The following is a 24,306-nucleotide window of genomic DNA, read 5'->3' as shown; positions in this document are numbered from 1 at the left end:
AATAGATATACATTGGTCAGTACAGTAGATATACATTGGTCAGTACAGTAGATATACATTGGTCAGTACAGTAGATATACATTGGTCAGTACAGTAGATATACATTGGTCAGTACAGTAGATATACATTGGTCAGTACAGTAGATATACATTGGTCATAACAGTAGATATACATGGTCTGTGTACAGTAGATATACATGGTCTGTGTACAGTAGATATACATGGTCTGTGTACAGTAGATATACATGGTCTGTGTATAGTAGATAAACATTGGTCGGTACAGTAGATATACACAAGATATTTTCACAACGTGAATCTGCAACGTTGTGAAATAACGTTGCACTTTAACGTTATAATAACGTTGTGACAATGTTATATCACGACGTTACCAATCCACAACCTTTCCACAACGTTGTGACAACGTCGTGTGTTAGCTGGGTATACATTGGTCAGTACAGTAGATATACATTGTCTGTGTACAGTAGATATACATGGTCTGTGTACAGTAGATATACATGGCCTGTGTACAGTAGATATACATGGTCTGTGTACAGTAGATATACATAGTCTGTGTACAGTAGATATGTGGTCTGTTTACAGTACATATACATGGCCTGTGTACAGTAGATATGCATTAATCTGTGTACAGTAGATAGACATGGTCTGTGTACAGTAGATACATGGGTCTGTACAGTAGATATACATGGTCTGTATACAGTAGATATACATGGCCTGTGTACAGTAGATACATGGGTCTGTACAGTAGATATACATGGTCTGTGTACAGTAGATATACATGGTCTGTGTACAGTAGATACATGGGTCTGTACAGTAGATATACATGATCTGTGTACAGTAGATATACATGGCCTGTGTACAGTAGATATGCATTAATCTGTGTACAGTAGATATACATGGCCTGTGTACAGTAGATATGCATTAATCTGTGTACAGTAGATATACATGGTCTGTGTACAGTAGATACATGGGTCTGTACAGTAGATACATGGGTCTGTACAGTAGATATACATGATCTGTGTACAGTAGATATACATTGGTATGTAACAGTAGATATACATGGTCTGTGTACAGTAGATACATGGGTCTGTACAGTAGATACATGGGTCTGTACAGTAGATATACATGATCTGTGTACAGTAGATATACATTGGTATGTAACAGTAGATATACATGATCTGTGTACAGTAGATATACATGGCCTGTGTACAGTTGATATACATGGGTCTGTGTATAGTAGATATCCATGGTCAGTGTACAGTAGATATACATTGTCTGTGTACAGTAGACATACATTGTCTGTGTACAGTAGATATACATTGTCTGTGTACAGTAGATATACATGGTCTGTGTACAGTAGATATACATTGTCTGTGTACAGTAGATATACGTGGTCTGTGTACAGTAGTTATATGTGGTCTGTGTACAGTAGATATACATTGGTATGTAACAGTAGATATACATGGTATGTATACAGTAGATATACATGGTCTATGTACAGTAGATATACATGGTCTGTGTACAGTAGATATGTGGTCTGTTTACAGTACATATACATGGCCTGTGTACAGTAGATATGCATTAATCTGTGTACAGTAGATATACATGGTCTGTGTACAGTAGATAATTGGTCTGTACAGTAGATATACATGGTCTGTGTACAGTAGATATACATGGTCTGTGTACAGTAGATATACATAGTCTGTGTACAGTAGATATGTGGTCTGTTTACAGTACATATACATGGCCTGTGTACAGTAGATATGCATAAATCTGTGTACAGTAGATATACATGGTCTGTGTACAGTAGATACATTGGTCTGTACAGTAGATATACATGGTCTGTGTACAGTAGATATACATGGCCTGTGTACAGTTGATATACATGGGTCTGTGTATAGTAGATATCCATGGTCAGTGTACAGTAGATATACATGGTCTATGTATAGTAGATATACATGGTCTGTGTACAGTAGATATACAATGGTCAGTACAGTAGCTCTACATGGCCTGTGTACAGTAGATATACATGGTCTGTAACAGTAGATATACAGTGGTCTGTAACAGGAGATGTACGTGGTCTGTGTACAGTAGATATACATTGGTCTGTAACAGTAGATAAACATGGTCTATGTACATTAGATATGCATTAATCTGTGTACAGTAGATGTACATTGGTCTGTAACAGTAGATATGCATTAATTTGTGTACAGTAGATATACATTGTCTGTGTACAGTAGATATACATTTGTGTGTACAGTAGATATACATTGTCTGTGTACAGTAGATAAACATTGTCTATGTTTATGTGCAGCAGATATACATGGTTCTGAACAGTAGATATACATGGGTCTGTGTACAGTAGATATACATGGTCTGTGTACAGTAGATATACATGGTCTATGTACAGAAGATATACATTGTCTGTGTGCAGTAGATATACATGGTCTGTATAGGAGATATACATGGTCTGTACAGTAGATATATAAGATGTGTGTACAGTAGATATACATGGGTCTGTACAGTAGATATACATTGTCTGTGTACAGTAGATATACATGGTCTATACAGTTGATATACATGGTCTGTGTACATTAGATGTACATGGTCTGTGTACAGTAGATATACATGGTATGTATACAGTAGATATACATGGTCTATGTACAGTAGATATATATTGTGTACAGCTGATATACATGGTGTGTACAGTAGATATACATGGTCTGTGTACAGAAGATATACACGGCCTGTATACAGTAAATATAAATGGGTCTGTGCAGTAGATATACATGTGTCTGTGCTGTAGATATACATGGTATGTATACAGTTGATATACATGGTCTATGTACAGTAGATCTACATGGCCTGTGTGCAGTAGATAGACATGGTCTGTATAGGAGATATACATGGTCTGTACAGTAGATATATAAGATGTGTGTACAGTAGATATACATGGTCTGTGTACAGTAGATATACATGGTCTGTTTACAGTAGATCTCCATGGTCTGTGTAAGTAGATGCTAGGAAAAAACATAAAAAGGCTTAAGAAACCATTTAATAAAATTGACAAAAGGTTCTACATTAATGGGGCTCTCAACCACCCATCTGGTATATTCAGGGAGTAACATGTGGTAGTTGCAGGTAAGATATTGAGCTCTATTCTAAAATTTCTTTTAAGTCCACCTATAAATGATCAATTGTTGACTGTTGATTAAGTTGTATCAAGTATCCATGATATCCAAGCTAGGTCATGTTGAACACTTGGCAACAGTGTGGCACATCATGTTATCATGTAGGAAGCTGTGCAGTACTTGTTCATGACCTGCTTCTACTCATGGCAGTGGACATATGAGTTATAGAAAGTACTACCATTCTAAGCCAAGGTAGATTAAGATCAGATACATGATAAATGCGAAGTGGTAGATGTGAATCATTCTCAATGTTATTACAATGTCATATGTACAACTTGAACCTAGTATTCATCAACACAAAAGCACAATACAACTTCAACAAGAAAACTGTGTCATTCTTTTCCCCCGTCATGGGGCACATTAGAAAATATATTAAACATTCGTTACCGGGACATAACTCGGAGACTGTATAATATTTAATTATGAAACTCTGCATATGTAGCAATCACATGCAGAACTAGTGCCTTTTGCTGTTTCCTTGGCAACAAGTTGGACTTGCATTACCAGAGCATAACTTATACATGCTATATACCATACTGGTTGTTGTGTTCATTTCTGGATGATTTTTTTAACAAACAACTTTCAAGTTTCTTTGGCAACAAATTTTACATATATATCAACGACAAATATTTACCATTGCGGGAGATGACTTTGTCCTGTTTGTTGCATCTCTCGGGACTCGCAATGTAAATTATTTGCCTCCATGCTTGATATGTTTGCATATAGGATGCAATATTTGCCTCCGTGCTCAGTATGTTTGCATGTAGGATGCAATATTTACCTCCATGCTCAGTATGTTTGCATGTAGGATGCAATATTTACCTCCATGCTCAATATGTTTGCATGTAGGATGCAATATTTGCCTCCATGCTCAGTATGTTTGCATGTAGGATGCAATATTTGCCTCCATGCCCTGTATGTTTGCATATAGGATGCAATATTTGCCGCCATGCTCAGTATGTTTGCATGTAGGATGCAATATTTGCCTCCATGCTCAATATGTTTGCATGTAGGATGCAATATTTGCCTCCATACTCAGTATGTTTGCATACAGGATGCACTATTTTCCTCCATGCTCTGTATATTTGCATACAGGATGCACTATTTTCCTCCATGCTCTGTATGTTTGCATGTAGGATGCAATATTAGCCTCCATACTCAGTATGTTTGCATACAGGATGCACTATTTTCCTCCATGCTCAGTATGTTTGCATATAAGATGCAATATTTGCCACCATGCTCAGTATGTTTGCATGTAGGATGCAATATTTGCCTCCATGATCACTATGTTTGCATACAGGATGCACTATTTTCCTCCATGCTCAATGTGTTTGTTAAATATATAGGATGCAATATTTGCCTCCATACTCAGTATGTTTGCATACAGGATGCAATATTTGCCTCCATAGTCAGTATGTTTGCATACAGGATGCACTATTTTCCTCCATGCTCTGTATGTTTGCATATAGGATGCAATATTTGCCTCCATACTCAGTATGTTTGCATACAGGATGCACTATTTTCCTCCATGCTCAGTATGTTTGCATATAAGATGCACTATTTTCCTCCATGCTCTGTATGTTTGCATGTAGGATGCAATATTAGCCTCCATACTCAGTATGTTTGCATACAGGATGCACTATTTTCCTCTATGCTCAGTATGTTTGCATATAAGATGCAATATTTGCCACCATGCTCAGTATGTTTGCATGTAGGATGCAATATTTGCCTCCATGATCACTATGTTTGCATACAGGATGCACTATTTTCCTCCATGCTCAATGTGTTTGTTAAATATATAGGATGCAATATTTGCCTCCATACTCAGTATGTTTGCATACAGGATGCACTATTTTCCTCCATGCTCTGTATGTTTGCATATAGGATGCAATATTTGCCTCCATACTCAGTATGTTTGCATACAGGATGCACTATTTTCCTCCATGCTCAGTATGTTTGCATATAAGATGCAATATTTGGCTCCATGCTCAATATGTTTGCATACAGGATGCAATATTTGCCTCCATGCTCAATGTGTTTGTTAAATATATAGGATGCAATATTTGCCTCCATGCTCAATATGTTTGCGTATAGGATGCAATATTTTCCTCCATGCTCAATATGTTTGCATGGAGGATGCAAGACTTGCCTCCATGCTCAATATGTTTGCATGGAGGATGCAATATTTGTCTCCATACTCAGTATGTTTGCATATAGGATGCAATATTTTCCTCCATGCTCAATATGTTTTCATGTAGGATGCAATATTTGCCTCTATGCTCAGTATGTTTGCATGTAGGATGCAATATTTGCCTCCAGGCTCTATAGGATGCAATATTTTCCTCCATGCTCAGTATGTTTGCATGTAAGATGCAATATTTGCCTCTATGCTCAATATGTTTGCATTTAGGATGCAATATTTGCCTCTATGCTCAATATGTTTGCATGTAGGATGCAATATTTGCCTCTATGCTCAGTATGTTTGCATGTAGGATGCAATATTTGCCTCCAGGCTCTATAGGATGCCATATTTTCCTCCATGCTCAGTATGTTTGCATGTAAGATGCAATATTTGCCTCTATGCTCAATATGTTTGCATGTAGGATGCAATATTTGCACCCGGTAAAAGCCTACACAAAATGATCAAAACTTGAAACAATGAATGGAAACACTTCTATCATGTCAAGCAACCCATGCTCGCCTTAAAAGGCGACTATGCTTTTAGTAAGACGCAACTGACGGAATCAAGTGTTCAGGGTCATTGACATGGTTGATGCATGTCATCGTATCTCAACTGCGTGGATCGATGCTCATAATGTCAATCACTGGATTGTCTGGTCCAGACTTGATTATTTACCGACAATCGTCATATAGCTGGAATATTGCTGAGTGTGGCGATAAACAACAAACAAACAAACAAATGTATGATATCCAAGTTTTGTTTGTTTTCAAGACAAAGTAACTGGTTTAACCCCTGAACATCTATATCCCTGAACAGGAGTTTCCGTACTTCTGATGGTTTGTGTTGATGGTCTGCCTCTGAAGCGGGGCCTGCACAAAGAGGACTGTGTGTTTGGCTGTGTGACATAGCTCATGTCATGGGGATGTCATTAGGAATTTCAATACTAAATTAATAAGTCGCTGACACAGAAACAATTAAATGTAGTTAGTTTACCACAGTTCAGATGGACAATGAGACGGTAGAAAATTCAATTTTTAACTTTAAATGGATCAGCTTCATATTTCACATCAATTCCAGATCTACATTGGTAATTTTTACCCTTACACCTACAGAACAATTGATCTTATTATTAATTGATATATCATAATACTTCTGTGTTGATACATCAGTACTACTGTAGCTAGTTATGAATACAATGCCAAGTGTCCAAGGGAGATAATCATGATATGGATTGTGAAATCATGACTTGCATCATGATTATCTCCCTTGTACCCTTGGTATACCTATGTGACATCATTGTTGTATGAATTATGACGTCTTGCATGGCAATGCATTACCCAAGAAGCTTGTTGGGGCTGAAGTCACTTGCCTATTAAAGGAATAATTTAGATTTTTAGGTACATACTGCCAGATATACCTGTAAAGGATATGAGCATAAGTGATGTGAGGTGAAATGGGCTTTAACGTCGCGTTCAAGATTATTTCACTTATATAGTGATGTGCATGCACATGTGTGTGTGTGGCTGCTTGTACTGTTCCGGACTGATGCCGATTTTATAGTGCTAGCCTTATGACGTATGCAGTTTAACATGAATAACCCACTCAGACACAATATACTGACTCCAAGCCGACCAGTCCTTGTTTTAGCCCCTTAATGTCAAGGGCCAGACAGGGTAACAGCAAGTACCATCTTTTAATGTCTTTTGGTATGACGCGGCCAGGGATCGAAGTCCGGGCCTTCATGAGAATAAGTAATGAAATACGGGGAATTAAGGGAAAGATAAACATTTCGACTTGGTCATTCTGTTTCTTAACAATAATCAAATTTACTGCAACCATCTCTAGATCCCATCCCTCAGAACCTCCGAAACTTCTTGCAGCTGTAACCCACATCAAATGTATCCGTATGCAACAGTAAACAGGCGACCTTTCACAATACATTGGATTGTGTAAATTAGCTCTCTATTATGAGCTGATTACCTTTCAGATTTAGTATATTCTTATCACTTACCATGCTTACACTTGTACAATAACATGCGAAACATAAGAAATGTGTTGTTGCATTTAATTAATTAATTTTGACAAATGCAAGTCAACACTGGTGAGTGCAACGTTGTCGGTTGAAGTGGGCCACACATGTTGAAATTACAGCGGCTCAGTAAGCAAATTTTTAAGTTTTCAAACATTAACAGGCTAATGCCAGACATGCATACCACCACTAGATGAAGGATGGATATGGACTATTTGTCAAGTTGTAGTTATTTATTCGCAGTCATCTCAGACATCTCATTCCATATCAGTATGTGGATGATAGACTGAATGGATTAAACATGTTAAATAGGAGTACTGGCAACCAGTGAAAAATTATTTATTTAAGAGTTATTTATAGAAAAACTGTAACTCCCAAGAGCATTACAGAAGAGGAATACCCTCTATATGGCTTCCCTTATTGGAAAGAAATGTCCATAAAGGCTTGAAAAAACCCAAAGAAACTATGTCAAAATAATTTTTTCAAAATATATTAATGATCTGTATTGTAAATACCTATTTATATGAAGCAGCAGAGATATGGAGTAACGAGTGACATGAGTAGAAAACATGATGTAACTTGTTCATTCTGGTCCCTTTCCTCCTTCCCAAGATCATACCTTGCGTTCCCCATCCTCTAGTCTGCTGTCTGTTCAGTTTAAGTTTCTGCTCTTCTCCAATCCTCACAGGGAATACTGACAATGTCTGACTAGGTCCAGGACTTGGGACTTTATGCCAGGACTGGGAAATAATGCTGAAACTGTTTCTCTATCCATGTAGTAGAATCCAGCAGACGTTTCACTGAACTTTGTGGTGAAGGCTTGGCTTACAGTTACTCATACAATATTGTGAATAAGTTCCTGTGAAAGTACCAAAGTATCAGGAAAAACAGAGCATGTGTGGAATATTTAATGATATTTGTTTCAAAGTTTATGGGTGTTGAAGAGAAGCCTGGTTGACATAATAGATGGTGATGTTCAAATGAATGAATAGGAATATCTGGTGGATGGTAGAACTCAACATTGATTAATAGTTCAGTATATTTTAGACCAGTCATGTTTTGGCAGTTTAAAGTGAGAAATGTTGAAATCATGATTTAATTCATTTCTGCGCCATGATATATAATTCTAGACATCATGACACTAGGACTGTTGATAAACAGGTGTAGACGACCATGAATTTAATGCAACTAGTTCATATCTTGTTTTGTACAAGTGGTTCATGTAAAACAACTAGAAATGGGAGCGAAAAGGTTGATCTTACCAAATGAGCGGTCATGTCTTTCCCTGAATACTATCAAATACCAGTCACTCGACTCAAAGTAATGAGTTATGGTGTTTTTGAAGTGACCAGTTTTGCATGGGAATCACTTCCAGAACAGGAACTGCTACTGTGATAGACCGACAACTGTACCATTCCTGTTCAGTGTCTACATGAGCTCCTAGACACCAATGTTCAGTGTCTACATGAGCTCCTAGACACCAATGTTCAGTGTCTACATGAGCTTCTAGACACCAATGTTCAGTGTCTACATGAGCTCCTAGACACCAATGTTCAGTGTCTACGTGAGCTCCTAGACACCAATGTTCAGTGTCTACATGAGCTTCTAGACACCAATGTTCGGTGTCTACATGAGCTCCTAGACACCAATGTTCAGTGTCTACATGAGCTTCTAGACACCAATGTTCAGTGTCTACATGAGCTCCTAGACACCAATGTTCAGTGTCTACATGAGCTCCTAGATACCAATGTTCAGTGTCTACATGAGCTCCTAGACACCAATGTTCAGTGTCTACATGAGCTCCTAGATACCAATGTTCAGTGTCTACATGAGCTCCTAGATACCAATGTTCAGTGTCTACATGAGCTCCTAGACACCAATGTTCAGTGTCTACGTGAGCTCCTAGATACTAATGTTCAGTGTCTACATGAGCTCCTAGACACCAATGTTCAGTGTCTACGTGAGCTCCTAGATACCAATGTTCAGTGTCTACGTGAGCTCCTAGATACCAATGTTCAGTGTCTACGTGAGCTCCTAGACACCAATGTTCAGTGTCTACGTGAGCTCCTAGATACCAATGTTCAGTGTCTACGTGAGCTCCTAGATACCAATGTTCAGTGTCTACGTGAGCTCCTAGATACCAATGTTCAGTGTCTACGTGAGCTCCTAGATACCAATGTTCAGTGTCTACATGAGCTCCTAGACACCAATGTTCAGTGTCTACATGAGCTCCTAGACACCAATGTTCAGTGTCTACATGAGCTCCTAGACACCAATGTTCAGTGTCTACATGAGCTCCTAGACACCAATGTTCAGTGTCTACATGAGCTCCTAGACACCAATGTTCAGCGTCTACATGAGCTCCTAGACACCAATGTTCAGTGTCTACATGAGCTCCTAGACACCAATGTTCAGTGTCTACATGAGCTCCTAGACACCAATGTTCAGTGTCTACGTGAGCTCCTAGACACCAATGTTCAGTGTCTACATGAGCTCCTAGACACCAATGTTCAGTGTCTTCATTGAGCTCCTAGACACCAATGTTCAGTGTCTACGTGAGCTCCTAGACACCAATGTTCAGTGTCTACATGAGCTCCTAGACACCAATGTTCAGTGTCTACATGAGCTCCTAGACACCAATGTTCAGCGTCTACATGAGCTCCTAGATACCAATGTTCAGTGTCTACATGAGCTCCTAGACACCAATGTTCAGTGTCTACGTGAGCTCCTAGATACCAATGTTCAGTGTCTACATGAGCTCCTAGACACCAATGTTCAGTGTCTACGTGAGCTCCTAGATACCAATGTTCAGTGTCTACGTGAGCTCCTAGATACCAATGTTCAGTGTCTACGTGAGCTCCTAGACACCAATGTTCAGTGTCTACGTGAGCTCCTAGATACCAATGTTCAGTGTCTACATGAGCTCCTAGATACCAATGTTCAGTGTCTACGTGAGCTCCTAGATACCAATGTTCAGTGTCTACATGAGCTCCTAGACACCAATGTTCGGTGTCTACGTGAGCTCCTAGATACCAATGTTCAGTGTCTACGTGAGCTCCTAGATACCAATGTTCAGTGTCTACATGAGCTCCTAGACACCAATGTTCAGTGTCTACATGAGCTCCTAGACACCAATGTTCAGCGTCTACATGAGCTCCTAGACACCAATGTTCAGTGTCTACATGAGCTCCTAGACACCAATGTTCAGTGTCTACGTGAGCTCCTAGACACCAATGTTCAGTGTCTACATGAGCTCCTAGACACCAATGTTCAGTGTCTTCATTGAGCTCCTAGACACCAATGTTCAGTGTCTACATGAGCTTCTAGACACCAATGTTCAGTGTCTACATGAGCTCCTAGATACCAATGTTCAGTGTCTACGTGAGCTCCTAGATACCAATGTTCAGTGTCTACGTGAGCTCCTAGACACCAATGTTCAGTGTCTACGTGAGCTCCTAGATACCAATGTTCAGTGTCTACATGAGCTCCTAGATACCAATGTTCAGTGTCTACGTGAGCTCCTAGATACCAATGTTCAGTGTCTACATGAGCTCCTAGACACCAATGTTCGGTGTCTACGTGAGCTCCTAGATACCAATGTTCAGTGTCTACGTGAGCTCCTAGATACCAATGTTCAGTGTCTACATGAGCTCCTAGACACCAATGTTCAGTGTCTACATGAGCTCCTAGACACCAATGTTCAGCGTCTACATGAGCTCCTAGACACCAATGTTCAGTGTCTACATGAGCTCCTAGACACCAATGTTCAGTGTCTACGTGAGCTCCTAGACACCAATGTTCAGTGTCTACATGAGCTCCTAGACACCAATGTTCAGTGTCTTCATTGAGCTCCTAGACACCAATGTTCAGTGTCTACATGAGCTTCTAGACACCAATGTTCAGTGTCTACATGAGCTCCTAGACACCAATGTTCAGTGTCTTCATTGAGCTCCTAGACACCAATGTTCAGTGTCTACATGAGCTTCTAGACACCAATGTTCAGCGTCTACGTGAGCTCCTAGATACCAATGTTCAGTGTCTACGTGAACTCCTGGACACCAATGTTCAGTGTCTACATGAGCTCCTAGACACCAATGTTCAGTGTCTACGTGAGCTCCTAGACACCAATGTTCAGTGTCTACGTGAGCTCCTAGATACCAATGTTCAGTGTCTACATGAGCTCCTAGATACCAATGTTCAGTGTCTACGTGAGCTCCTAGACACCAATGTTCAGTGTCTACGTGAGCTCCTAGATACCAATGTTCAGTGTCTACATGAGCTCCTAGACACAAATGTTCAGTGTCTACGTGAGCTCCTAGATACCAATGTTCAGTGTCTACATGAGCATCTAGATACCAATGTTCAGTGTCTACGTGAACTCCTGGACACCAATGTTCAGTGTCTACGTGAGCTCCTAGACACCAATGTTCAGTGTCTAAATGAGCTCCTAGACACCAATGTTCAGTGTCTACGTGAGCTCCTAGACACCAATGTTCAGTGTCTACGTGAGCTCCTAGATACCAATGTTCAGTGTCTACATGAGCATCTAGATACCAATGTTCAGTGTCTACGTGAACTCCTGGACACCAATGTTCAGTGTCTACATGAGCTCCTAGACACCAATGTTCAGTGTCTACATGAGCTCCTAGATACCAATGTTCAGTGTCTACATGAGCTCCTAGACACCAGTGTTCAGTGTCTACATGAGCTCCTAGACACCAATGTTCAGTGTCTATGTGAGTCCCCAGACACCAATGTTCAGTGTCTACGTGAGCTCCTAGACACCAGTGTTCAGTGTTTGCATGAGCTCCTAGATACCAATGTTCAGTGTCTACGTGAGCTCCTAGACACCAATGTTCAGTGTCTACGTGAGCTCCTAGACACCAATGTTCAGTGTCTACGTGAGCTCCTAGATACTAATGTTCAGCGTCTACATGAGCTCCTAGATACTAATGTTCAGCGTCTACATGAGCTCCTAGATACCAATGTTCAGCGTCTACATGAGCTCCTAGATACCAATGTTCAGTGTCTACATGAGCTCCTAGACACCAATGTTCAGTGTCTATGTGAGTCCCCAGACACCAATGTTCAGTGACTACATGAGCTCCTAGACACCAATGTTCAGTGTCTACGTGAGCTCCTAGACACCAGTGTTCAGTGTTTGCATGAGCTCCTAGATACCAATGTTCAGTGTCTACGTGAGCTCCTAGACACCAATGTTCAGTGTCTACGTGAGCTCCTAGATACTAATGTTCAGCGTCTACATGAGCTCCTAGATACCAATGTTCAGCGTCTACATGAGCTCCTAGATACCAATGTTCAGTGTCTACGTGAGCTCCTAGACACCAATGTTCAGTGTCTACATGAGCTCCTAGATACCAATGTTCGGTGTCTACATGAGCTCCTAGACACCAATGTTCAGTGTCTACGTGAGCTCCTAGACACCAATGTTCAGTGTCTACATGAGCTCCTAGACACCAATGTTCAGTGTCTACATGAGCTCCTAGACACCAATGTTCAGTGTCTACATGAGCTCCTAGACACCAATGTTCAGTGTCTACATGAGCTCCTAGACACCAATGTTCAGTGTCTACGTGAGCTCCTAGATACCAATGTTCAGTGTCTACATGAGCTCCTAGATACCAATGTTCAGTGTCTACATGAGCTCCTAGACACCAATGTTCAGTGTCTACGTGAGCTCCTAGACACCAATGTTCAGTGTCTACATGAGCTCCTAGACACCAATGTTCAGTGTCTACATGAGCTCCTAGACACCAATGTTCAGTGTCTACATGAGCTCCTAGACACCAATGTTCAGTGTCTACATGAGCTCCTAGACACCAATGTTCAGTGTCTACGTGAGCTCCTAGATACCAATGTTCAGTGTCTACATGAGCTCCTAGACACCAATGTTCAGTGTCTACATGAGCTCCTAGACACCAATGTTCAGTGTCTACATGAGCTCCTAGACACCAATCAAATAACTTCACGACATTCACATTCAGATTGTGCTCCAAAGAAGATTTGGAAAATTATCTTTCTGAAGATCTGACAATTGATTCTTTAGATTCTGTTATGAACATGAGGTAAGGGTCTTGTGAAGCCTACATCTATCCGACATTAGTGTAAGCTATGCAATAAAGGGAAGTCAACTAGGGCCAATTTATGCACATATTCTTTTACTCCAATAACATGAGGAAGTGGACACAATCTCCGCCAAGATAAATGCAGTGAAATAGTCAAATATTGATTTTGTGATTGGTGAAGGTATGTGTTTTGATGGGAGTAGGCGATGTCTTCACGTGGCAGTGTAGGTGGCTGCCGCAGCTGAAAGCGACTTCCTTGGGTTCCCCCTCCCACTGTGTCCTCCTCCCTTGCTCCCAGCTCACTGTCTACAATACATGTACTTCCCACGCTTTCAGTTCACTACACATCTCTCCCACTTTCAGTTATGCTCTGTTTTTAGAATAAATCTTTGAATTAAATCTTTTGTCAATCATGTAGGATATTTGCATTGTTATCATGTTGTTTGTTTGCAAGTCTTGATAACAGATAAAATTTAGGCCAACTTGAAAATGTCATTCCATAGGGTTGAAGTTTTGGGGGTGTAGTAGCCATGGAATTACAGAACCCCATGCTGGGATTTAAACTACAGACTTTCTGATGGAACTCCTCCTTTCATAGGACCTAGGAAGTTAATCCTGTGAGCAGGCAGTGAGAAGGTCCCTGTCAGTCCTGAGGACACTGCCGGAAGTAGCTCCCCTTTACCTGCCCAATGTAAACAACTGACATAGAGTTTCATCCATCGTCTGTTTTGTCCATCTGTCAGTGACGTTTCTAATCTCCAGAATGTCAAAATACTTTTCATCATTAAAGGCCATGTGTGTGATAGGATATGCCAGTGGTTGTTGCACAGACTGAGAACAGATTGTCACATCTTGATACCTTCTACTTGTGGACATTATTGGAACATCGTTGATGTAATTTTACAATGTGCATGATGTTCTGTCCACATCACTAATTTTCCTTTTATTTGCATATGTCGTTCCATGATCATCATGATTATGATATTTGGGGTATGAAATCAAGAAATCATTGACACCTGTGGTATAATGTGCATCTACCTCATATACAGTTATGTCATACCACCACAAAACAATAGACATGACATCATACCAACACAAAACAGAAGACATCGTTTCTTACTACTACAAAACAGTAGACATCGTGTCTAACTACTACCAAACAGTAGACATGGGATTCTACTACTACAAAACAGAAGACATTGTGTCTTACTCCTACAAAACAGTAGACATGGCATCCTACTACTTCGTAACAGTAGACATCGCATCTTAATTACTACTACAAAACAGTAGACATGGCACCCTACTACTTCAAAACAGTAGACATCGTGTCTTACAACTACAAAACAGTAGAGATGGCATCCTACTACTTCAAAACAGTAGACATGGCACCCTACTACTTCAAAACAGTAGACATTGTGTCTTACAACTACAAAACAGTAGAGATGGCATCCTACTATTTCAAAACAGTAGACATTGTGTCTTACTACTACAAAACAGTAGACATTGTGTCATACTACTTCAAAACAGTAGACAACTTGTCTTACTACTACAAAACAGTAGACATGGTGTCTAACAACTACAAAACAGTAGACATTGCACCCTACTACTTCAAAACAGTAGACATTGTGTCTTACTACTACAAAACAGTAGACATGGCACCCTACTACTTGAAAACAGTAGACATTGTGTCTTTCTACTACAAAACAGTAGACATTGTGTCATACTACTGTGTAACAGTAGACATTGTGTCATACTACTGCATAACAGTAGACATGACATCATTCTGAAGCCAAACAGTAGACATGATCCTTGTAACAAGAAACGTGAAAATGCCCAGTGATAAGGATCACTGTACCGCAGCAGAAGTAGCAGGCCAGTTGTTTACATGCAGCTTGACTGAAACAGACTATAGAACACTGAGCTCTTTGGTGTTAGAGGTCAAATTAAGTTCATCCAAGATGGCTACCGATCAATACCTTGTTTAGCATGTTGAGTTTGGTGTTACCTCATCCTAGTCTTTGTCATGAGTACAACTGTGGACAATTTAAAGTTAGGTCAGACGGAATGGTTCTACTCTGGCGAATGTGCGGGTATGTAGAGTGGATTGTCTGTGTGTACTGTGAAATAGTGCTGACCTATTTCTGTGGAGTGAGGTAACCCAGCACTGACATATTTCGCTGCTGTCATCTGTGCATGCAGGGAGAGGTGGCCAACTGTAGGCTACAACTGCACCACCTAAATCCACCAACACAACATCTTCATTAATGGCAAAGTGTCAGGTGTTTCTCGGATCATATCTGGATGTGATTATAGTGTTCAGTGGCCGAGAGATGCCTGCACACAACGTTATGCATGTAAAACATGCAGTTTTCACTGCAGAATTATAAGAAAATACGGTACATAGCTGCAAGTATTAACATTTCATGTACACATGTATTACGCATGATACTGGGTGCCATTGTATTGTATGTTTCTGTGGGAAATCTTTAGTTATGCACATGGTCAAGTCTTCCTCATAATTTAGTATTTGTTAATCCTGACTGTCAGTATGTGTGTGGGAAGGGACTGGGGGTGGCAGACAGTCTGTTGTAGCTCTCAGCATGAGAAATATATCCAAGTTGGGAGAGTGATGATTAATTCTAATTATCGAGAAGTCAGCTGTTGGGGTGGACATTTTCAAAATGTTCCCTTTACAAAATTCCAGTTGTATAGACAAATCAGCTTGCAGGCCTCATCATCATCATAACACAGCTAGGCCCATATACCATGTACTGAGACAGTGAAATAACAGGACCTAGGACAGACAGATAGATGGTTTCTCAGTAAATAGGGTATACAGTGGAACACTTATCCAGACCCAAGGTACTACATAAAATTCTTCATTTATCCAGAAATCCAGTTTTAGGATCCCAACAGTGAATTTCAATTACAAACAGTGCCAAATGCACACTGTTGTGCCTCACTTACCAGACAGCCACCACGCTTCAAGATGTTTGTTTTGAAATTCTTCACATATCTATTGACCAAGTTTGTTATCACCTGTTTATTCACCTGAGGGGGCACGGGTGGCCCAGTTGTCTAAGGTGCCGTGATTCGCTGTGCAGAGTTGCGTCCCTTTGGCACGCCAGAAACCTATGATTGTGGGTTTGAATACTGGTTCGCCCCGATTATGTTTCTAGGTTTGTCAGCACCATACCCGTACTCAAGGGGTTTCACCTAAGTGAAGACCTGCATTACTTCGGGCTTTCCTCCAACAGTAAGCTGACTGACATTATGAGCATAATCTACACAATTGGGATACAATGACATTCATAAAGAAGTCTGCATGCATGACCACCCAATCCCGTTTGTCGCCTCTTACGGCAAGCATGGGTTGCTGAAGACCTATTCTAACTCGGATCTTCATGGAACCATAAACCATGTACAAAGACAGGGAAATAACAGGACCCAGGAAAGACAGATAGATAGTGTTGTTCAGTATGTAGGCTCATTTTGTATATATAGATCTAGCCCCAGGAATATAGAAACCAGAAGCCCATATTGTATATAGAGACCATAGGCTAATATAGTATATAGAGACCATAGGCCCATATAGTATATATAGATCTTAGGCCCATAGAGTATATAGCGACCAGAAGCCCATAGAGTATATAGAGATCATAGGCCAATAAAGTATATAGACCATAGGCCCATAGTGTATATAGAGACCAGAAGCCCATAGAGTATTTTTAGATCTTAGGCCCATAGAGTATATAGAGACCATAGGCCAATAGAGTATACAGGGTTAGAAACTAACTGTTTTGGTCCACTAGTCCTTATGATGATGACATATAGTAAAACCCTTAATAATGGCCAATTTCTACTAGTCCTTGGGGTACCTTAACTATTGGCCAGTTTGGCAAGGACTATAGGACTAGTGCCAATTTCTAACGCTGGGCCTAGATTTTCGAAACGATCTTAGCTAAGATAAATCTTAACAACTTACGTTCAAAGATAAGATATCTTAAGGCTAAGATAAGATAGATTTTCGAAACTATCGTAAACCTGTCGCAGATCGTTCAGAGTTACGATACCTGTCGTAACTCTGACAGAGAACTCATTTGTGTTAGAGATTGAAAAAGCGGGGTGTTTCCCAGTGACGTCACGGGGATTTCCCAGCTGCATATGCGTTCAGCATTTAACATGCGTGTTCAAGTCTGATGTTAAGCGATGTATACTGTTTATTTTTATGTTTATGTCAAAAGTCATTATACGTGGAAACACTCAAAACAAAAATTGTTCAGGAAGCAGCGCACCCACAAGCAAGTTTATATGATAATCTAAGCTTGTTAAGTTTGTTTTGTTACTTATGTATCCAATATATTTCACGAATAAACCAAGGACTTAAATACAATATCAAGCTATCAGTATTTAGATGATGAAATTATTTTTTTATCTATCTAGATCCATAATTATTTTCAAAATTTAAAAGTGACACTAATTTTCGTTCGCAAAGAGAGATAATTTAGGAATGTCAAGTTATGTTGTCTCATGGAACACGCCACAAGTTTACGTGAACATACATATAATGTAGTCATTTTCTATCCTTTTAAATTAAGTAGAGCTAATAAACTGATTTGTCTGATTTCATTTAAATCTGGCTGAGGAGCGAAATACTTTGTAATGTGTCAAATCTATTCCAGAACGTAGTTCAATGATGTTTGGCTTGTCTGACAGAATTGCTGAGGATCATTTACTAGTATTTGTCCGTTGAACCTATACGTTACAACGATTTTATTGTCTGAGTGGTCTCAAGGATATCTATAATTTTTAAAACATAAAACGGGAAGATGTAGACTTAAATATTAAAAAGACCAAAATATTTTAAAACCGGTTTATTGAATGCAAAGATTATTGTGTTGAAAATGTGTATTTTATGTTGATCAGTAAATTTCATTCAATAAACTTTTTTTCTGCGACCATATATTTGAATGTGAATTTTGGACAATGTGCAATCTATGCTACATTTTGACGAGAACCAGAACGAGCATGGGAACAAATTTTTTATTTGATTTGTCGATACAAAAATCTGTGCTTTATGAAAACTATACCATTGAGCAAGGTGTCCCGGGCGAATACAAAGGGAAACCACTCTCAACTAGAGTTTGAACTAAGATTAGCTCCCCCTAAACTATCAATAAGGTCACGGTCATTACTGTAGCCTGCCGACACCTTCCGTTTTTATCCTTCCCAAATTATCGAAAAGGTATGTTGTTTCACACTTCTTCAGCATGGACTCGGATAGAAAAATAACGTAAGCTATCGACTCCACAGTTATGTGTATCGCTGTCGCGATTAAGAACATTTTTGACGTGAAATCCTTGATGCGTTATTCGTGTTTTCGAAGTGTGAATTTGAATCACTCAGTTTTACAATATGAAATGTCAATGTTTGAACGTTAAGCGGACTAATTGTTTGGCAAAATATCTATGGAAAAGTATGCCGCCATCTTGGATGAAGATAAAATAAACTTACGACAGGTATAGGGCTATCTTAGATTTACGACAAACTTAAGATATCTTAGGGCTACGATAGTTTCGAAAATAGGCTACGATAGCCAACGATTTCCTTACGATAACTTTACGACAATCTTAGGGCTAAGATCGTTTCGAAAATCTAGCCCCAGGAATATAGAAACCAGAAGCCCATATTGTATATAGAGACCATAGGCTAATATAGTATATAGAGACCATAGGCCCATATAGTATATATAGATCTTAGGCCCATAGAGTATACAGAGACCAGAAGCCCATGAAGTATATAGAGACCAGAAGCCCATAGAGTATATAGAGACCATAGGCCAATAAAATATATAGAGACCATAGGCCCATATAGTATATATAGATCTTAGGCCCAGAGAGTATATAGAGACCATAGGCCAATATAGTATATGGAGACCAGAAGCCCATAGAGTATATAGAGACCAGAGGCCCATATAACACTGTATTTGACGTAATAAGCGCCCTGCGCTCTCAAAATTAGAAATAGGGGCTCTTAGAATATTATTTTGGTGAAAAAAAAAACAGAATTGAAAGATCGTAAATTTCGTGGTTTATGCTGACAGCCTGAAATGTTTACATACGACAGATATATTTTTCCAGAATTTAATTGCCCATAATTAAGGACACATATAACACACGAGGTCATATCATACACGAATAAATAAGACTTGTGTACATTGATCAATCGAAAGGGGTGCTAATTGGGATTGTGCACGAGCCAATACATTATCAAATATCGCCGTGGGTGCTTATTAGAACGGGGCGCTTATTACGTCAAATACGGTATATCGAGACCAGAAGCCATTACACCATGTACACAGACAGGGAAATAACAGGTTCCAGGACAGACAGGTAGTTCATTCAGTAGATAGAGACGATAGGCCCAAAATACATGCATCAAACATGTGCAGCACCTGCACATGTTAACAGTGCATCATCAGTTTGTTTGTTCGTGTGATATTTAACTCCGCACTCAGCAGTATTGCATCTATGTAATGGCAGTGTTTGACACTGACCAACATTTGTCAGTCTTCCAAAAGACCATCACATTGAAAATTATACTGGTCCTGTTGATGGTTCTCTACCAGACACAATGGTGCTGACCAACAGGGGTTTTAAATCACATTACTTCATCATTCTAATTCTTTAAGCTCCATATTTACAAAATGACAGCAATAAGGGACAAGTTAATGCTGGTTAACTTCAGAGGTTTATTTGTTTGCAACTGGTCAACTTTTCACCTTTCCTCTTTTAGTGTGAAACACATCTATTGGTCATAAAAAAACCAAGTGAACATGCATACCGTATATGGCCGCGTATAAGCCGAATTTTGAGGACCAGAAAAAATATTCTGTAGAAAGGGGTCGGCTTATCCATTGGATACACTTTCATGATAGTATTTTTCAGATTGTGATCTGTCAGAAACATCGCCTGAATGACGGTCCGATAGATTACAACTTCCTGAAAGTTTGGAAGTTGCCACGACTAGAGCCATTATTGTTATAAATTATCAATAAAGTTATTATTATACACCAATGTTGTCATTATTAAAAAAATGTTATGCATGTTACTTCCGATAATAAGTTTTCAATTGAATGTTCAAAGTTTATCGTTCTTCATAAACTCCACAATCTTTACATGTAACAATATATGTAATTCACATATATAATATATAATCCCCAGATGAAATCGCCAATAGCTATTACGTACGTTTTACAAAGTTCATAAATTGATAGTGAACAAGTGTCTACCTTTATTGAAAGAGGCAAATAAACAACTGTATCGGCGAGTTATTCCGTTCGCCATTTGCAAAAACATGTGATCAGCTGTTTCCTGTGACGTCACAAACGGTGACCACTGTGATTGCTTCCTGTTGTTTAAAAAGCAACACGGTACCCAAGGAAATGAGCACTGATAATAACGGGCCGAATGGTATTGTCATGTTGTTTACACAAACATTTTCAAGTTCTGGGTGCTTAGCGATCGTGTTGGGAGTAGGGGCCTAATTCCTTTGTTTTCGAGAGATTAGTTTAATAAACTGGAGAAGCCTGTGAGTAAGTGATGGTCATTCAATGTGTTCATAGTATGATAGTTTATTTAATTCAATTGGATTAACATACAAGAGTGGTGTAAAGGGGGTTATAAAAGTTATATATTTTAACTGACTGACATTCTCATCATGAGTTTGAAACGAAAACGCCATGCTTACGTTGCTGAATTCAAACTGCGAGTCTTCGCTCTAGCTGATATATTTTCTCACGGGTTCATAATTCTATATACACCGATTCACAAAATGGCGCTTCATTGTTGATGGCAACATATAACGATCATTATGAGATTAAAAAAACACAGGAGAAACAGCTTCCCACAATCTGAAAGTGGATGACTGGTTTGTTAAATCTTTATTAGAAATAATAATGTATTTTTCATCTTATATTTTTTAATATTTGTGAGTACTGGCACATGTCTTGCAGTCCGACTTCGCAGTGTTTTTTGCCTTTCACTTCCTGGTTCGGCTTATCTCAGGCAGGGTTAGAAACTAACAGTTTTCGGCCACTGGTCCTTATAATGATAACATATAGCAATACCCTTAAAAAGCGCAAATTTCTACTAGTCCTTATGATACCTTTACCATTGGGCAGTTTGGCAAGGACTATAGGACTAGTGCCAATTTCTAACGCTGATCTACGGGTCATTTCATTTTCTTTCGTATTTCAATGGTCAAGTTAACACCTCGGCTTATCTGCGGGGTCGGCTTATCCGCGGTCATATACGGTAATCCTACATTGTGTTGGGAAATTACTCGATTCTGATTGGTCAATCAAGGGCTATTAAATCACAATAAACGCCCTCTGATTGAAACAGTTGGTTTGACGGACACATCACTTCGGAAGCTAATATTCATAGAATTGTACTTTTTTCAGTCATAGTCAGTAGGCGTATTTAAATAATTATACCTACACTTATAGGTTACAAAATGCAAAGTTGCGGTTACTACAATATTCAAAGAATGTATGGCAATACATTTCGTGCAGAAAACATGATAGAAATCAACAAAGAGAATTATTTTAAGTTTTGGAGACAACAGAGAGCTTGGAATTTGGCGCTTTTCTATATACGATTGTGACGTCATATCTTTTGCATCACATTGAACAATAGGACGTCATAATGGTGATGTGCAGTGTAGAACGAAAGCTTTGCAAAGCTTGTTTAGCTTTCATTAGGGGTGCCCACCTCATGTTAGCTTTCCAAGTTGCCATGCTTATATGCTGTTAATGCCTGTCACATGTTCGAGTGAAGTATTACGGTGTAAACAAACTGCCTCAGCATATACAGCGCCATATTTTGTTTAAAGGCTGTTGTCTGTGAATCCGTAATTTACATCGACAACCCACTCAAAACCCTGGCATCAACACATGCCGCTTCATTCAATATATTTGCTAACACCAAAGAGTTTGCGTTTCATTTAGTCATGGTAGAATTTGAAACCTCATGCTGCGCGTTCGGTTCTAAATTCAATGTAGCGTGGTTAAATCTACAGGTAACAAAGCTCTACGTTGAAAACACAGTATGTTTATCTCCTAATTAGTATGAGAAACCAATAAAGAAGTAACCACTGCACTAAAGAGCGTTGTTGAGGTTGCTGGTGCTGCTCAGAGCTTAGAATAAATCTATGGCTGATTTCAAATCAATACAAACTTAAAATTATTTTGTCCCGAAAATAACACTAGACCACTGGACCACCATTTGTTTGATTTTACTGGTCCTTAAGAAAGTTTACAAGACTTGGACCAGTGGACCAGTTGACACTTGACTAGCCAATCCAGTGATTGACATCATGAGCATCGATTCATGCAATTGTAATACCATGACTTGCTGTCAATGCCTGACCACCAGATCCATTTAGTTGCCTTTTTCGACAAGCACAGGTTGCACCATTAGTTAATTGATGGACAATAAACATTTCAGAGGTGATAACATAAGTAAAGCATTTCACAGAATTTACTTTGTGACATATCCACTGGTCCAGGTAGGACCTTCTTAGGAGTATATCACTGGCATGTAGCTAGGATATGTAATTCCTCCACCTACCATATACTGCCATTTGCAAAGAGATATTTTAACACATTTAATGATTTGACATGTTTGCATAAAAAAAGTCAGATAAACATTTGCTGAAGGCTATCAGATAATCTTATATATCTTGATGAATGCAAAACACACCTAAACCTGTAGAAATATATACCAACCACAGCATAAGAAGAAAAAACACACTTAAACCTGTAGAATATACAGTCAAGTCCCATTCGTTGCATATGAATATGTCGGATTAATGAGTTGTCACCTGTTCGTTCACCTGAATTTGCTGAAAGGATATGATGTCGTTATTTTTAAAGCTCATGACACTCAATGAGTCTCTTTTTATTATTAATCATAAACAACTACTATTCTAATCTTTTTCAAACTCTGAAACGTGCAATGTAGATTGTGTTAGGTAGACAGGGCATGTACTGTTGTGTCGGTCATCTACCCCATATACAACTCCACCTTGGTTAATAACACCATCTTGACATAAAAGGCGACTATGCTTGTCGTAAGAGACGACTAATGGGATTGGGTGGTCTGGCTCACTGACTTGGTTGATGCATGTCATCGATCCCAGTTGCATGGATCGATGCTCATGTTGTCAATCACTGGATTGTCTGGTCTAGACTTGATTATTTACAGACCGCCGTCATATATCTGGAATATTGCTGAGTGCAGGGTTAAACAACAAACAAACATAAAAACGCCATCAATTATTTGGACCCAAAGGTAGTGTTGTAGTGAGGGTTCACTGTTTGTCGGAAAAAGGAAATTCAGTAGTAATCGAAAATGGGACAACTACACGATAGAGAAAGTTAATATTGTTATGTTATATTGTTAGCAGAATATTTTTTTCTAAACATGCAGGGTATTCCAACCTACAGTTACTGGCTGTATGACTGATTCAAAATACTTTTGAAAGCATAGTCTGAAATGGAAGTTGCCAGTTAAAACTGGTGCGGCAAAGCTGCAATGTTGACTTCCAGTTAGTCATTTCATTGGCAGGTCAAAGTTCGTGAAAGGTCATTCTGATGTAAACTGTAATGGGAGCTTATCTAGCTTATGTGATTTATCCTGTTTTGGTTATTTAAATGATAAATTGTTTATTGTTGAGCAAGTTTCTCTGCAGCCATTATAATATGCAGCCACTATCCGACTCGTTTCAGGTCTAAACG

At 39.2% G+C, this 24,306-nt stretch overlaps 1 protein-coding gene across 4 annotated transcripts in view; it reads left to right on the top strand.

Moving 5' to 3' along the window:
- The window catches only part of LOC124120194 (nuclear receptor subfamily 5 group A member 2-like), a 241,688-nt gene that overhangs the window by 84,530 nt on the left and 132,852 nt on the right, over positions 1-24,306 (top strand). Inside the window, exon 1 of one of the 4 annotated variants that reach the window (XM_046482956.2) lies at positions 15,453-15,595. The exons of the other annotated variants lie outside the window; for them this stretch is intronic. Within the exon in view, the coding sequence (XP_046338912.1) occupies positions 15,529-15,595 (67 nt within the window). The 5' untranslated portion in view covers positions 15,453-15,528. Of the gene's footprint in view, positions 1-15,452; positions 15,596-24,306 lie in introns of those variants that run through there. 4 annotated transcript variants of the gene reach the window in all.

The sequence above is a fragment of the Haliotis rufescens genome, unplaced genomic scaffold, assembly GCF_023055435.1.
Source record: "Haliotis rufescens isolate VD_foot unplaced genomic scaffold, xgHalRufe1.0.p SCAF_8, whole genome shotgun sequence".
Classification (NCBI taxonomy): domain Eukaryota; kingdom Metazoa; phylum Mollusca; class Gastropoda; order Lepetellida; family Haliotidae; genus Haliotis; species Haliotis rufescens.
The sequence above is the reverse complement of the archived record's forward strand: the minus strand, read 5'-3'. Positions and strand labels throughout refer to the sequence as shown.